This window comes from Centroberyx affinis, unplaced genomic scaffold, assembly GCF_046629955.1.
Source record: "Centroberyx affinis isolate AG114_WGS23_722 - 3 ecotype Tasmania unplaced genomic scaffold, CSIRO-AGI_Caff_v1 ptg005220l_1, whole genome shotgun sequence".
In the NCBI taxonomy this organism is placed as follows: domain Eukaryota; kingdom Metazoa; phylum Chordata; class Actinopteri; order Beryciformes; family Berycidae; genus Centroberyx; species Centroberyx affinis.
Window position 1 is genome coordinate 1 of NW_027282597.1, and position 17,383 is coordinate 17,383.

At 41.9% G+C, this 17,383-nt stretch overlaps 1 protein-coding gene across 1 annotated transcript; it reads left to right on the top strand.

The window, feature by feature from the left end:
* Positions 1-170: 170 nt before the first annotated feature.
* Positions 171-14,260, top strand: LOC139666972 (collagen alpha-1(IX) chain-like; the record flags this gene model as incomplete). Its single annotated transcript, XM_071546337.1, has 16 exons — positions 171-224; positions 685-738; positions 1,299-1,352; positions 1,450-1,494; positions 1,806-1,859; positions 2,525-2,578; positions 3,973-4,026; positions 6,272-6,343; positions 7,009-7,044; positions 7,158-7,202; positions 7,782-7,814; positions 9,749-9,895; positions 9,990-10,044; positions 10,606-10,794; positions 12,169-12,246; positions 14,047-14,260. Coding segments are annotated over 16 exons (1,230 nt in total), but the record flags the coding sequence as incomplete, so codon positions are not given.
* Between the last annotated feature and the right edge of the window lie 3,123 nt (positions 14,261-17,383).

The following is a 17,383-nucleotide window of genomic DNA, read 5'->3' on the forward strand; positions in this document are numbered from 1 at the left end:
TGACAGTTGTATTTGTCTGTTTGTATTGTTTGTGTCTATTGTTGTAACAATGTTTATGCTGCTCTCTTGGCCAGGTCACTCTTGAAAAAGAGATTTTAATCTCAATGAGACTTTTACCTGGTTAAATAAAGGATATATATATTGATGCTTGATGCTGTGTTTCTCTGCAGGGGGCTCGAGGTCCAGCTGGAATCAGAGGAGTACCAGGACCGAAAGGAGAGCCTGTGAGTCTGCCCTCCATGTTGTAATCAGTCAATCAATCAATCAATCTGTCTATATATCAATCTATTGTTAAGTCTTATAGGCATAAAGGGTCATTATGTTGGAATGCGGTAAATTATAGGTATAGAGGTTTGTTCCTATACTGGAGTACGATAAAACAATATTTCATTTTTTATTATTATCTTTACACACCTATTTTAGGTGCAATTTTACCTTTTTTCTTTCTTTCTTTTTGAATGTCATTTTACTAGACAAATTATGTTTTTTGTGAGGCACACTGAATTTGCCTTGTGTGTGAAATGTGCTGTAGAAATAAATGTTTTCTTGCCTTGCCTCCATACCTTCCTTCCTTCCAAACTGGTTCTTTCATTTAAAGAGAGAGAGAGAGTCAGAGATCATATATATATATTTAGTTTTGTCAGCCTCTGTCTTTTTCCAACACATTGTTCCTTCTCTCTGCAGGGTCTTCCTGGTCCAGACGGTCGTGAGGGAATACCTGGCCTGCCGGGCTCCAAGGTGCTGCTGCTGCTGGATGGTTTAGTAGAAAACAGTAGAATGAAAAAATATCTGCTGGTAGCCTGAAGCTTTGAGAAGTGAGCGAGAAGTGAGCCTGTCATCAGGAAGTCAGCGGTTTGAATCCCTAGACAGACTAGTAAAAATCTGGGAGTGGAAAATGAATAATAATAATGATAATAATAACTTTATTTAGGCTATATAGTGCTTTTAAAAACAGAGTTTACAAAGTGCTTTGACAGTCAAAATAAAAACACTCAGAATGAATTTAAAAAAGCAAAGGAACAGTGTGCAACAGGAATTAAATCAAGAGAAGAGGACAGAGGGGGAGAAGAGCAACAATCAAGTAAATACTAGGACAACTGTAAAATAAAAAACAAAATAAATACTAAAGATAAAATAAAATAAGATACAAAATAAGATAAAAAGATGAAAAGCCAACATCACATATAAGCAAAAATGATCAACATTCTTCCCTCTGTCAGTAACTCATGTTGAGTAAAAAAACATTCACATTACACATTTACAAAGTCTGACATGTCAGTTGTGTCTGTTGTTATCAGGGGATTCCAGGGAAAAATGGAGCTCCAGGTGACGCCGGCCTCCAAGGACTTCCTGTGAGTACGACCTTTGACCCCCAGAACCTCTCTGACTCATCATCATTTGCAGCCTTTTTGACCTCATTCGTTTTCTGATGTGATTTTCTTCATGCAGGGTTTGCCAGGTGCTTATGGACCAAAAGGTGTCAGTGGTGTGAAGGTATGATACTAACTCATATTATGTATACTTTTATGCAAATTTTATTAGATGCTAACAATACATACAAAGACAAATACGACAACAAGATATATATCATCACAGATGGAGAGACACCCCCACAAAACATGACAAGCTCAATGAACACGATGTTAAAATGTAATAATATAATATGTTATAAATTAATAACAATAATATACTACAATTACTTCTACTATGACTACTACTAATAATAACAGCATAACCATTTCTGTATAGCACTTTTCTTGGCAAAATGAAGTAATTTATGGACATTTCTCTCTCTGCGTTTCCAGGGAAACACTGGAGATCCGGGCTCTGTAGGACTGATGGGCTCTCCAGGGAAATCAGTAAGTCTGAAACACTTCCATCCTGTTAGAGTACAGTAAAGCTTGTGTTGATTAAATGAAAAAGCAACAGCCTCAGAGAGTGAGCATGAAAAAACAAATCGCTGCAGTTGACAAAGAAAAAAAACACCCACTACCTGCAAATGTCAGCTTCCCAGGAATGAATCAAATAATGCTTTTCTTTGTGACACACATATAGTTTTAGGATTTTAATCGATTTCAAAGACCCCAGGAGTTGGGAGACTTTCTGAACACATAAATGACCTTGTACTCTTTCACTTCAAGTAAAACAGGAAAAAATGTAATCTACTCTGGGGGGCAGATAGATGCTCTTCAAAAAAAACTTTTATTGATGCAGTAAAAAGGCCGTCCCACCACAGCTCTCCTACCTTGTAAAAACCAATGTGTTTTGATGAAGGCGTGCTGCTGAAACACGTCGGTTTTTACTGCATCAATAAAAGTTTTTTTTGAAAAGCATCATCTGCCTCCAAGAGCAGCTGAATGTTTTTCCCGTCATGTTCATGCACCTTGGTTTAAGGATGAAGTTTGTTTTTTTTCCCCTTGTACTTACAAGTAAAAGACAGATTAAAAACACCAACAGTGCAGTCATGTGGTTTCTCTCTGATGATCAGCTGATGTGATGCTGAGTCTTATCACTCTGCTTGCAGGGGGAGCGAGGCGAGCAGGGAGAGGTGGGACCTAATGGACCGAGAGGAGGACCGGTGAGTATGATGAAGAGGAAGATGGTTGTGTTCGCATTTAGCAATCAGTTTCCATGTGGTTGTTTTCTGTTTAAAGCTCCAATATGCAACTTTTCACCTGGAGACAGGAAGCATATTATTAGTCCCGCCCCCTCCTCTGCCTCAGTTGGTCAAGTCCGGCCCCCCCCCGACACCTGTCAGTCATCTTGATGATGTCATGGTACCCAGCAGTGTAAAGCCTCCAAAGCCGATCTGAGGCCGATGTTCAGCGTGTTTCTGAACGTTTAGCTTCGCGCTTCTTCCTTTTCTTCCTGCTTTCCTCCATTGTTGTTGTTGCTGTGACTTCTGAGCCTCACCTTGATAGACACAACCGGCTCTCCATTGGCCACGCCCATAAGACACGCCCACAGGAAAGTTTACACCCCAAAACATCCCAACATTTGCTCATTTAGGAATGAGCACACAGGGTCACAGACAGACCGGTAATGTGTATATACGTATATACTCTACTTATTTATTGTTATTTTAATGTCAAAAAAGTTGCATATTGTAGCTTTAAACTGCCATGGAAACATCTGATCTGTGTAATAAAGAGTCTTCAGGTCTTTGTACCTGTGTAAACCTGCAGTTTGACATGAAATGAAGTTCAAGTTCAAGTTTGTTTATTTCTGCAGCCCTTTATCACCTGCATGTCTCAAAGGACTTTACAGAGAATGAGCCTAACTAGATCTAACTGATCAACAGTCAACCATAGAACAGAATGATATGGGACAAACATCAGGAAGAGCACAACACACACATGAAAGCAGATTTTAGCAAGAAGACATTTTTCTGGTGGTCAAGGACAAAACAGAAACACAGAAGGCTGAGTGAGCTTCCATTGTATAATCTGTCCTTTGTTTCCAAGATTAACAGTAAAACTGTGATTTCTTTGCAGTTCAAAGGGAGACAGGAGGCTGATAATAGGATTAACCAGATCAGCATGAAAGAAACACTGTGCTATTGTCATAAATTATAATCTAACTAGTCTGCCTCTCTGAACACTACAGACTGCAGCACAGTTTAGTTTTTTTTTTTTTTTACAACAGGTTTTATTTTATTTTATTAAATTTTTGACCTATTTAAAAAAAATGTATTACTATATTTTGACAGGTTATTGCATTATCAGTTAATACAGTGCATCATATAACACCTTCGTAAATTCATTCATTTATAGTTATCTTTCTGGTCAGTCTAGTAAAGCTCATGGAAATGCATGAACAACGAAAAATGTGAAAAAAAAAGTGTGTCATGTACTCAGCAGTGTGCAGGTTGTTCTGAAAACTGCACTGAATTTCAAATACTTCCTTCCAACGCACTTTGATCAACTTACTTCCTCTCTAGATTTGACCTTTGTTTGTTCTCTCTGTTCTCAGGGTGAGCGAGGAGAGCGAGGGCCTGATGGGCCTGCAGGAGCACCAGGAGCGAGGGTGAGACATGAGACCAAGTCCAGTTATTGTAAAGGACGCTGAGGGGTCACATGAACCCATCATCATCTTGACAGCCACTAACAGCCAAGCCGAGGCATTCATCCAAGTTTGAGCAAATAGCACAAGGGATAATCACATTAGATCCTGTGAACTGGCAAATGTTGAAGCACAATAATCTGTCATTTACCATAGACAGCTGACTACTGACTGTAGCAGAGCCACAATACAAAATCACCCAGGAAGCGTTTTACAGGTGGGGGTGAAGGTAGATTTTGGGTTTCACAGAAGCATCTTCAGACTAAGTTCATCTTTGCTCCATTCACTCACAATGGAATCAGGATGAACTTGGTCCAAGATTTTGGGAATCTGTAAACAATAAGAGAGAAGATGCTGAGTGGGCTCACAGTAGACCTGAGTCAGAGAGTATCAATGATTTATCAAATAATCCATAGTGTTTGTTTTAACGTCCAAGGAATACCAGAGTGGAGGGGCTTGCTGCTGCAGGACAAATCACTTACCTTACTTAGTACTTTCCTGTGATTGGCTAAACTTTCTGGTAATCTTTATTGCTGCTGTTTGACCCTGATCTGGTCCACAGGAAAGTCTCAGAGATTAAAATCGGAACTTGATTTGGCGAGATCAGAAAAGATGTGGGCCGAGTACAGAACCCTGTGGTGCCCCAACCTCAATTAGAATGCATGGTGAAAAAAAAGGTCCAACCGTGTCATTGGCTGAGAGATGCACTTGAAATTAGCTGCAAATTATGGTTTGCTATATTGGGTCTTTGATAATCATTAACATGGCAATAAGGTTTTGATTCTCGACACACTGAGTCACAATGTCAGAGAAAATGAGATTAAAACACGAGATCAGAAGAAAAGACCTGAGACACTTCAAGACCTTCATGAAGCCGCAAGATGAACATGTTTACTTTCTGTTCCAACCTCCACCAACACTGAGCAATTCTCCAACCTGCTGTTACACTCAAAGACATCATTCCTATCACTTCAATTTTAAGATAAATTGATTTCTTGGCCCTGCAAACATCCCCTTAGGATTTGGAATAAAGTTTCTATCGCTGTTACTTTCAAAAAATACCTGTCTAAAGGTGGAAATTCCTAATCCAGATCACCACCAAATTCTACTCAATTGTTCTTTGGCAAAGCCCTATCTGTCCACCAAATGTCATGGAAATCCAACCATAGGTTTTTGAGATACACTGCTGACAGACAGACAGACAGACAGACAAACAAACTAACAGGGGCGAAAACATAACCTCTTTGGCAGAGCTAATAAAAGTTGAGAGGATTACAACAGGATTGTGATAAGAAGAGGAGATGAAAAGAAGAAAGTGGATGAAGAGAAGGTGAAGAAGAAAGAACATTTTGATCATACTGAAATATTAAAAATGGTGCAACCTTTGAAAAACATAATCTCCTAGATCTCACTGACATTTCGGTGCCATTCCCTGCCCTGTGGTACTCCGTCTCAGCAACACAAAGCAGTACTCCATTCACTTCAATAAGAGGAGCAGCAGCAGCTAAGGCCTTCTGCTCAGCTCCAACCTGCTCTGCTCCTCCCGCAGACCTCGGCTCTATTAAACCAAGAGATCAGCTCCTTGCAGTATGAAGGGAGCGATCAGTGTTCATAAACACTGTCTCCCATCCTGTGCGTATTACTCAACACGAGGATCGTTCCCCAAGATAAACCTTGTATCTTGCTGCTTCCTTGTGCAGCACCGTATTAAGAGCGCCGGGCCTTTATGAACCTCTGGCCTGCAGTTAATGCGGTAATCCACCGGTGAGCGGGCATGAATGGGCTCTTGTTGCACCGGTCCGGCGGCCCTGGGGGATTTCTCTGGTTCAGGGGGGATTCAGGGCAGGAAGGGAAGCCGAGAAGCCCTGAAAGAGCCCTCTGTTCCCCAGGAATGCCTGGAACCGGTCGGCCCGCAGCATGCCACAATCAGTACCCACACATCTGAGGGAGGGAGGGAGGGGGTGGGGGTGGGGGTGGAGGTGGAGGGGTCCCCAATACCTTCCAGCTCCACCGTTGAGACGCTGTGAGGCTGAAAAAAAAAAGGTTTATTTTTTTTCTGGAGATGTGGTGAGCTTTAGCTGGGGGTGGCAGCTCAGCTCCACACAGTCGAGCCAGTGTTTTGATTCTAAGGACGTGTGTGTGTGTGTGGATTTGTGTGTATATGTATTTATTTCTATGTGTATGTGTGTGTGTGTGTGTGTTTTCACAGGGAGGCAAAGGCGATCTGGGTCTTCCAGGACTTCCTGGCCCTGCTGGTTATTTTGGTCAGAAGGGAGACAGGGTAAGAGACATGAGACCACAGTCATGAATCCACAGAACACACATCAACCTGAACTGAAGCAGCGAAATACAACGGCTCCAAAATTCATCAGCGCAGGGTTAGATCGATGCCGATAGTGTTTTTTTTAATAAAATGTCCCGTACTATTCAGCTTTCATGATTTTGATTTCTAATATACTACGGCTCAGGATCAGAATAATGTTCTTCATGATGTCTTGCCAACAAATGTAGTTTAGGTAAAAGTGTATTTATTGAATCCATACTGGACTTTCTGGAATTCAAAAACCCACAGTAAAATATATAATTTCCCTAGGTATGGATGCTATAGATAGATAGAAAACTTTATTAATCCCCATAGGGAAAATTCATTTGCCACCATACACCAAACATTTAGTGCATCCACATGTACAATAAAAACAATGATAACATGATTATCAGTAGTAAAAAGCACCACACACCACCTGGTGCATAACATCCATCATGTGAAAGCAAAACAAAAATGAAACTACCAGCCAATAGAAGGCAGCAGAGTCACCAACACTGGAACAAAAGACCTTCTTAGTCTCACAGTGGAGCAATTAGAACTTCTAAGACCCATAAAAACAGATTTAGTTTATAGTTTCTAATATATACTTTGAGATAATCACATGTTCACTCTCTCCTCAGGGTGCAGTCGGTCTCGATGGTCCAAAGGGAGAGCAGGTAAGTTTTCATAAGCTATTAAAGATTATTAAAGATCAGCCAGAAAGATTACAGAGAGCTTTGATTCGGAGTTGCTTTCCCTGCCAAAAATGTGTCACGCCTCCTCGTTTCAGGGAGCGCCGGGCGACGAGGGAACACCCGGAGAGAGAGGAGACCTGGTGAGTGATCCACCACCCAGACACAGGCTTTTGTTCTCATTCAGAAGATGGCATTTGTGTATTTAGGGAGAAAATCTGTCTATCAGTGTATAACCACCAGGGTTCGTATGCAGTTTTGGAAAAGTCTGGAGAATAATGTGAGAATTTGCAGGTCTTGAAATGTTTAGGAATGGCTCAAAAAATGAGGAAAAGTATCATTCAGCTCTTTATCTCACTGTACACTTAATGTAACTGCAGTCCCACTGTCACTTCATATATGACGTGTTGTTGTGAAGAATAATCTGTAGTAACAGAGTGATACGGCCTAGCTGACAGTCATATTGCCCATATCAAAATATTCAAATCTAGTCAAGATATTAAGATCTGAAAAAAGTTATTATGAGACGGAAAATATGTAGGAACCCTGAACTTCCTTTAAACATAATGTTAAGACGTAATGTTTCCCCATTAGCTCACTACCTGCACTTTGCAGCATGCTCACTGGTTTTACTGTTTTTACTGTTTTTACTGACTTTGGAAGTAGAATTTAATTTGCCATGTAATGAGCTTGTTGTTATTTACTCGTCTTTTCCCTTGCAGGGTGATCAAGGTGAAGCAGGAGAGAAAGGATCGGTACGTTCAGCCTCACTCCCTTATCACACTCACTCACATCGCTCACTCAGAATATATCCTACCTGTACAGATGCTGCCTTCAGGTGCTCCTCGTAAACTCCAACTTCCAACTTCAGAAGTCGGAAATATATACGTTTTTCGGTGGCTATTTCAGAAATCAAGCGCTACAGAGCTACTATATGATGCAGAGGCAGAATGAGGAGGAGGAAAGGCTCTTCAGGCTTGTAGTTAATGCTTAAATATTTAAGATTTTTATTTTTAACATTTATTAGCCAAAAGTTAATGTATGAGCATGCACAAAAACATGCAACAAGTAAACATTTATCAGGGAGTGAAAATATAATCATACAACAGAACTTATTATATACATAGAATGCCAAACAATAACATATAATATTAATAAAATTCATCGCTTTTACTAAAAAAGAGGAGTGTTTCCATGTTGTCTGCCCTCTAAACATCATCTCTCGACAACTCGGGTATGATTAAAAAATCCTGACTTTCTGTGTCATATTTACCAATTTGTAGGGCCAAACTTGTAATTCCAATGTTTCTGAATAGTACTTGAAGGCAGCAAGAAGGTCAGAAAAATCTCATGTTTATCCCTTTGTGGCACAGATTAGATTTTTTTGGCTGTCTAAACAGGTAACATTCAGCTGCTGTGCGGTTTCTCTCTGTGGATCTGATCAGTACAACAAAGTCAGATATTTTCTGCCTGAGTAAATTGAGGCCTTGGCATGTTAATAATGTGCAAAACCTCATTATAGTTTGACTGATAATTACATGCAGGTCAGGGTGAGGTGCTGGGCCGGGCCAGTCCCAACAGAGAAGAGTAGGAACTCCATTTATACTCCTTTTACTGACATAGTTTCAATTAAGTGAAGTGGTAAGGTCTTCAACAGACTGTTAACTCACATTTTACTGATGTTATCAATAGAGGGTGTGTGTGTGTGTGTGTGTGTGTGTGTGTGCAGGCTTAACTCTTTTTTACAATAACCACATCACTAATACTTTAAATTACAACATACAGCTAACTAGCAAACAGTCTCTCTTTTTACTTGCTAGTATGGAAAAAGTATATTACAATTGTGTAATGGAGACAGACAAATATGTGACAGTTAAAGTAATACTTTGTGACATTTTCATATAAATAAATGTCCGTTTGCTCCTCTCTATCTGATTGATATAACACAACAGTGATCCAACCTACAGTATATCCAGTTCATGAAAGCTTTCCCATTGTCTGGAAAAGTCCATTAGCATGAGCAGTGATAGCCACCATGGCTGAACAGACAAAGAAGAGAGAAACTCAAACTACATCAACAGAAAACACAAGCTCCGCCCACACTGTTTGATAGACAGGTGATCTCTGGGAAGTACAGTGCAGAAACACCACAGTGATGAGGCTGAGGGACAAAGATGGAGACTAATCAAAAAAATTAAAAAAGATGTACATTTCGTGAGTTTAGAATTACAAGGTTCTATCTGTCTTCAGGATAGTTCTGAGATATATTGAGCTTCAAAGTTTTCAGCATCCATTGAGTTAAATGGAGATGGGTCCTTTTGTTTTAGAAATTACAGACTCAAAAATCATCATTTTCAAAAAGGAAAACCACACAGATGTTCACAGGAAATCATAGAATAGGTTTATGTGACTAACTCAGTGTTGACAAAAAAGTCAGATAGAACCTTATAATGCCAAGGTCACAATTTGGCTCACCGGCAATCTGAAATCCGTCATTTGGATGGGAATCTACAAGTGTGTACCCCACTTGTGTATTTTTGCCTAGTTAATTTTTTCCCACTCAGCCCCGCCTCTCTGTGTACCTCTGCAACCATTGTGTATCTTATCTATTGTCCAATCAGTGTAACCCAATCAGCCCTGTGTTTAACCGGCTGGCTGTCATTGTCCCCGGCTCTGTTGTTGCTTCCAGACCGGCCCGCCGGGAGAGACGGGAAACAAAGGACCGGAGGGCGGCCGAGGACAGATGGGGAAAGAGGGGAATTCGGGCCAGCCGGGCCCACGAGGCATGCAGGGGGACAGGGGCGTGCCGGGCATGCCGGGGGGCCAGGGGCCAGCGGTAAGGCACCTTCACCCCGAAATAAACACCTCAGAGAAGAAAAGGCTTGTGTAAAGGATAAATCTTCATCACCTGCCAATCTTTGTTTTAACAGGGAAAATCACCTACAGATACACACATCAAACAAGTCTGCATGAGGGTAATGCAAGGTAAGTGTTGGTCATCTTCATATTAAACTGCACTTGATATTGGCATTTTGTAGTTTTTTTTTACCCTTAATGACAATAAGCAAACATTAGATTGACCTGAAGGAAGGCAGTAAGACAGGAAGGCAGCAAGTGAGCAAGAGAAAATACAGATTCATTTTCATCTAAAAAGTTGATTATGGACCTAAACCTGACCTTAACCATAGCCTTAACCTCACTGGAGACTTTATACCGAACCAAAACCCAATGCAGAAATGCTAAACTTTTTTTTTGATGATTCATTTTGAAGCAATTTTTTACTTTGTGTGTGTTGTGGCTGACCAGCCTCCATTATCCTTGTCATTCTGCCTTCTAACTTTTCTCTGCAGCTCTTATTTCCTCACTCAGTGCTTCTCTATCATACATGTTCATTCTGTTGTTGGGACCCTGTGGCTCTGACTGTTGCCCTCCTTAATATTAGCTGCTTTTAATGTCATTGGTCCAGTAATTTAAGCTCATTCAACTGATGCATTCTAGTGTAAACGCCTAAAATGTAAATGTCAAAGCTGTCTTCCTGTGTCACAGAGCAGCTGGCCCAGCTAGCAGCCAGCCTGAGCCGGCCTGAGTCGGGCATCTCTGGGCTACCGGGCCCCCCCGGCCCGCCCGGCCCCCCGGGCCCCGCCGGAGAGAACGGTTTCCCCGGACACAGCGGCGCAAGAGGGCTGCCCGGTCTGAAGGGACCGCCTGGGGTGCTCGGCCGCAAGGGACTCAAAGGTGAGATCCAGGGAGCTGAACTGTCAATATGAGTTCTTGAGTCTTGTGTTTTACGTAATATCTAACCGCTGAAGCACGACTCCAAAACAAAAAAACATCAGGATGGAGGATGGTTAAAGATTCTGGAAGTTTACTCGCCAGTCGAGGAAACATCAGATGGAGACTTGACCGACGAGAACGAATGGAAAGCCCCAAGATGCATTCATTCATTCATTCATTTAACGACGCATCAAGTCCAAGCAGTGCTATGGTCTACAGTACAGAGCCAGCTGAATCACATGGGAAAATGAACAGCTGTGTGTCTTACACTGGCACACACAGTCCATCTGAAACTGTGAGGAAGCTTCTCTGTTCTCACTTTCATGAGAAGATCGTTTCTCTCCAAGAAAACCTGGGAGGAACTTTCTCCACACGGACAAAAGCATCGACTTGATTTGATATTTATCCCAGATCAGAAGTTCGATGTCCTTGTAGGCTTGTGACTGGAAGGACTAAATCCCCCCGGACCGTCTGGGAAAATCTGAATGAGTGACGCTCTCCACTCACTCAGCTACTACTACTGCTGATGTGTCCTGGAGCAAGGCACCGAACCCACAACTGCTGCAGTGGCTGTAGCCTACTGGGCAGCTCCCAGTGTGAGTGTGTGAAACTGTATGAATGTGAAGCAAAGCAGGCCATTACTGATGAAGTTAGAAAAGCTCATTTCCAAAGCTCACAATAATACAATAATGTAGCAACACAAACTGCAAGAAAAATAAGAGAAAAAAGACAGTGACATCTGACAGTTTGGGGGTTCTGTGCTTTGCTCAAGGGCACTTTGGCAGTATTGTGGTGTTTGGCAGGTGGCATCATACATGAAGATGATGTGATGATGAAGCACAGATGGATCGGCCATGGATCCTAGAACACAGAAACCATAGTAGGAGAGGAAAACAAGCAATCTGCAAAACAATGCACATTTGCACTTCTGGACACATCTCTATATAAACATTACAGCTATCTGTAAATCTGATCATGTGAATACTGTGAATAATGTGAATAATGTGTATATATATACTTTGCACTGGATTGCAAATTTGTTCATCTGTAAACTACAAGCATCTCTAAATCTTTAAATCTGCCAATTCTCTCTAGCCAAGAGGAACTCCAAGCATCTGAGACGTTAAATGTTACAAAGTCAGTTTTCATTTATAGTATTTTTATCTTTATTCTTTGTTGCTGCAGTGACCCAGTTTCCCTTCGGGGATCAGGATTCACCTTAATGTTAATGAAGGAACAGCTGAGGTGTGAAGTCTGAACCTGAACTCCAGCTAAGTATAGTAACTTCAGTAATGCATATCTGTGTTGTAACAACTGTTTCTGTTCTGTGTGCAGGTGACACAGGAGACAGAGGGGAGAGAGGACCCACCGCCAGAGGACCTAAAGGAGCACCGGGTGCCCCGGGTCTACCAGGTACATGAGCGAGAGAGAGAGAGAGAGAGAGAGAGAGAGAGAGAGAACAAAAGTCTTAATTTCTGACTCTTATTCCCCAAGGAAATAGAAACCACAGTGTGCATCATATACTACATCAGTGGCAACATACACCACTTTAAATTTAAAGTAATAATACAGTTAAAATTGAAGTAATAATACACAACATTTTCATATAAATAAAAGTGTGTTTTTCTACTCAGCAACTGATAAAACTCAACAGTGATCCAATCCAACCTATATCCAGTTCATTAAAGCTTCTCCACTGTCTGTTCTGAACAGCCGGTGTCTGGTCGCTCTTTCCTGGGAAAAACCCTCTGCCACACAGGAAGTGATGCGTTTTACGTTTCCGGTTTGTTTGGAATAAACAGAAGAAGAAGAACTGGGTAGTTAGCATTAGCATTTTCAGTTTTGTCAAGATTTCCTGCCAGTGTGAACACCCAACATCAGAATAATAATAACTTGGACAAACAGGGTGAATCCAAGTCGTCTCAGTCAGGGGGAATGGGACTCTCTTTAATTTGTCATTTAGAATAAGATGGGTGGATTTTTACTTAAAACTCTTGCGTAGTAAATAGGTGTTTGCATCCTATAAACATTTCTACTACAAATGTCTACAAATGTCTTAAGATACTGTAGGTAAAATTACACTGATATTACATAGTGAGACTTACATCCATCATTCTTCGATTTTTATAAGAGTAGATGTCAAATTTTTCATTTTCCAAAAGTCAATAAGAAACAAAACTCATGTTTTTTGTGATGCTCTGTTAATCCTCAAGGGGGAAATTTGTCTTAATAACAATAATAATAACAGAGGTGGGGACTCGAGTCACATGACTTGGACTCGAGTCACAGTTTTAATTGCTTGAGACTTGACTTGATGCATGAAGAGAAGACTTGAGACTTGACTTGACTTGTACTTTGATGACTTGAAAAGGTTTCTAAAGTCTTGGCAAAGGATCCTGGACTCTTGATTTGTTCTGACTTGACTTGCGTAAATAAAAGCAGTGTACAAATCCTTCATCTTTCCCCTTGCCCCCCCCCCACCACACACACACACACAGAGGTCAAAGGTCAGAGTTTTGCTCCGAGACACTTCAGCAGGACACTCAGGCTTCTTCTTGTCTCTCCCTGCTGTACCTATCTGTTCTGATCTCTCTCCTCCTCTCTCCTCCCCCCCTCCTCTCTCCTCCTCCCCTCCTCTCTCCTCCTCTCCTCTCTCCTCCTCTCCCCTCCTCTCTCCTCCCTTCCTCTCCCCTCCTCTCTCCTCTCTCCTCCCCTCCTCTTCTCTCCCCTCCTCTCCCCTCCTCTCCTCTCCCCTCCTCTCCCCCTCCTCTCCCCTCCTCTCCTCTCCCCTCCTCTCTCCTCCCTTCCTCTCCCCTCCTCTCTCCTCTCTCCTCCCCTCCTCTTCTCTCCCCTCCTCTCCCCTCCTCTCCTCTCCCCTCCTCTCTCCTCCCTTCCTCTCCCCTCCTCTCTCCTCCCCTCCTCTCCTCTTCTCTCCCCTCCTCTCCTCTCCCCTCCTCTCCCCCTCCTCTCCTCTCCCCTCCTCTCTCCTCTCCCCTCCTCTCTGTCCTCCTCTCCCCTCCTCTCTACCTCCTCTCCCCTCCTCTCTCCTCCTCTCCCCTCCTCTCTCCTCCTCTCCCCTCCTCTCTGTCCTCCTCTCCCCTCCTCTCTACCTCCTCTCCCCTCCTCTCTCCTCCTCTCCCCTCCTCTCTCCACTCCTCCTCCTCTCCCTTCCTCTCCCCTCCTCCCCCCCCCCCCCCCCCCCCCCCCCTCCAGGCGATCACGGCAGAGCGGCGTACGGTTCGGACGGTCGTGACGGGGCGAGGGGCCCCCGCGGCGTTCCCGGTGTCCCCGGCGTTCCCGGGCCTCCCGGTCCGGCCGGGCCCAACGGATACTGCGAGTCGTCGCAGTGCGTCCTGCCCATGGTGGCGTCCCCGGTGTCCGCGAAGGACTCCGGCATGAAGGGCCCCAGTGAGATGTGATGAGGGACCCGGACTGGAGGGGGGAGGGGGGGGGGGGGGAGCTAAACTGAGAGACTGGAGGAGGAAGCAGGAAGATTTGTCCATTGGGTTTTGTCACTTGTCGCTTTTTTTGATTTGGTCAGCTCATTTTTTTCTTTTCTTTTTCTTTTTTTCTCTCTTTGTGGTTGTAATCCAGGCATGAAGGTGGACACCTGACAGCGCTCCTCAGCTATTGAAACACCTTAACACAAAAAAAAAGTTTGATTCTTACCTCAGTTTTGCCATCTTCGTACTGTCAAATGAAAAAGAGCGCTCCGTGTTTTTGAGAAATTAGGTACCGACTGTATGTAAACATGTTCCAGCTTACCAGCCCGAAACTAATGAAGCAAGTCTGACATTCATTCTGTATGTTTATGTAAATGTGTCAATATGAAGTTCCTATGCAAATTATACTGCTGGATGACTTACGTTTGTTTGTGAGTATCTTTGTTTGCTTATCCACTCGAAGCCCCCTGTGCCTTCTCCTTTACCTGTAGGATATTTTATAATTTCTCTGTCATGGTGACTGTGTTTTTGTGATTGGAGGGCGGCGCTGTTTGAAAACCTCTCCTAGCCGTTTTATATGACTTTTTATTTATTATATCAAGGTCCGACGTGACATCTTCAAGTTGTACAAAAGAGGAAAATAAACACATTTTGATAACCTCTGGCATGTTTTGTATGGAAGAACACGGCCAAAAGACCCTGACTACGTTCAGATTAAGGAGAATATGATGAACATCGCTAACATAACACTTTAAGATATTTCTTCCTCCAAAAGAGACTTGGCAAGACCCTAACCCTAAAGAAAGATGTATCAAATCTATGCAGTCATGAATACAATGCAATAAGTTACTGTTTTGTTGTCTATAGCTGATATTTGGTAGAAATATTCAGTATCTTTAAATTTGACTATTTTCATGCCAAAAAATCACAAGTATTCAGTGTTTCCCACCAGAGTTTTCTTCTCATCAGGGTGGAAAAGCCTCTGAAACAGCATGCAGAGCATCATGGGACACTAAAACTCTCCACTGAAACCAGACTGATGAAAGTCTTTTTAGTGTCAGCAGCTCTTTGAGGCAGAGGGACCCACCACACCTGTTCAATGGTAGAGAAACTCTGGGAGACACTACTGTGTTTAAATGGAGAATTAATTTACAAAAACATAACTGAACAATTAAAATGTGCAAGAAAATCTAATTTCCTTGCAGGTTTTCCCGTCTGTTTCTTTGTATTTGTGGTCAGGAGGAACCTTCATCATATCAGAGGTGGACAACACTGACTGACTGATATCTGATATTTAATAAAAGGCTGATATCGGTCTAACCCTACATGGTGCTTTGCTTGAATTTCCCCTCTGAAAAACAGCATTCTCTACACTGAAACCAACACAAATGTAATTCTCTGTGTTGCAGTGGCCTGTCCTGCCTATTCACAGGCTAAAGAATTATTTTTTTACAGTGTATGATTCACAGGTTAGTGGAGGCCCAGACTGCTGCAGACGCCCTCTGGTTCAAAATGTAGATCAGAAGACGGATTTGAGTTTCTAAACAAGTAAATCAACACTGAATCACACACTGTAGAGCAAGGTTATCATCGTATCGTATTAATGAAATAGCGAAAACCAGGTGTGAAAAAACATTTTCGTTTACTGAAATAAAAATAAAAACGAGGCTTTACAAAAATAACGATAACTAACTGAAACTGTATTGTGTGTTTACAAAACTAACTAAAATAAACTAAAATTATAGAGAAAATGTCTTTAGTTTTTGTCTTTGTCAATTTATTTCATACATAAGCCTGGTATTTTGAATTTTTGAATCTCACCCCTGACAAATACCCCATATTACAAAAAAAAGACTAAAACTAACACTGAAACTAATAAAAACTAAACTAAAACTAAGCATTTTCAAAAAATAAAAACGAAACTAGCAAACCCGCTTTAAAAACTAATGAAAACTAAAGTGAAATTGAAAACAAAAAGTCAAAACGAAATAAAAATAAAAACTAATGAAAAATGCAAAACTATAATATCCTTGCTGTAGAGCAGAAAACAATCACTGCACTGCTGCTCTCTTTGGGTCAAAACTTGCTGAAGCAGCTGTTTTGCCTTTGACAGCTGATGCAAAACACCTGTGTTGACGTCAGTAATTGGGGGGCGGGGCCAGAAGTGCAACATGCTTTACAGTTTCCACCCAATAGAGAGCAGTGCAGCAGCAGTTTTCAGCCCTACAGTATGTGATTTAGTGTTTTTTTTTTATTTTTTTATTCTCTAGGCTGTAGATTTAAATACAACCACAGGGGGGCAGAACTGATCAGAAAAGACACACAGCTCTTACCAGTAATACTCACATGTGTATCCAACAATCTAAACCTAAGATAATTTTTAACAGTTGAAATATCCTCATGGGAAGATTTCTGATAAATTATTTGTGCTCCATGTTGGCTTATAGTTTCAAAACAAGCTCAACATTTATGCAAATCCCTTTTCCTCATGTCTTTCACACAGAGGCCTGTTTGCTGGTATTAACTTTGTTGTGATCCAACACCGATTAACGTTTTAAACCCCTCAGCCGGATCAGACGTCTTACACTCTGCTGCTGCTGCTGTTGTTGTTTGTGTGTCTGGGTTTAAAGTTTAGAGTTTTGGGCCGGGCTGGCTGGCAGGAGGCCGTGGGCTGAATTGGTTTCCCATGATCCTCAATGGAACAGCATGAGACTCTGCTCTTCTTCTGTGTTAAGATACAGTCTGTGAGTCCAGATAGATTCTTATGTGACTGACGGCACTGAAGAGACAGGAATCACAGTTCAGGAAGGTGTGAACGGAGCAAGGAAGAGAAAATGACCGCACTGATTTTAAGGCATTTTATGTTTTCGAAAAGCTTTAAAAATGATCTGATTTTACAGCAAGAACTCAGGTTTTCTTCTTCTTTATAGGATTTTGTACTGAGGATATCAATCGAGCAAGGTGTAATTCTGTTTAGGAAAGCAGATGGATGTGATTTCATTGACAAGGAATTGCTTTTCAGTGAACGTGTCCCACTGAAAAACTACTTAAGACATTAAATTTCAAAGCTAAATTGAACTATTCTGCCAGGGGGGGGGCAAAATCCT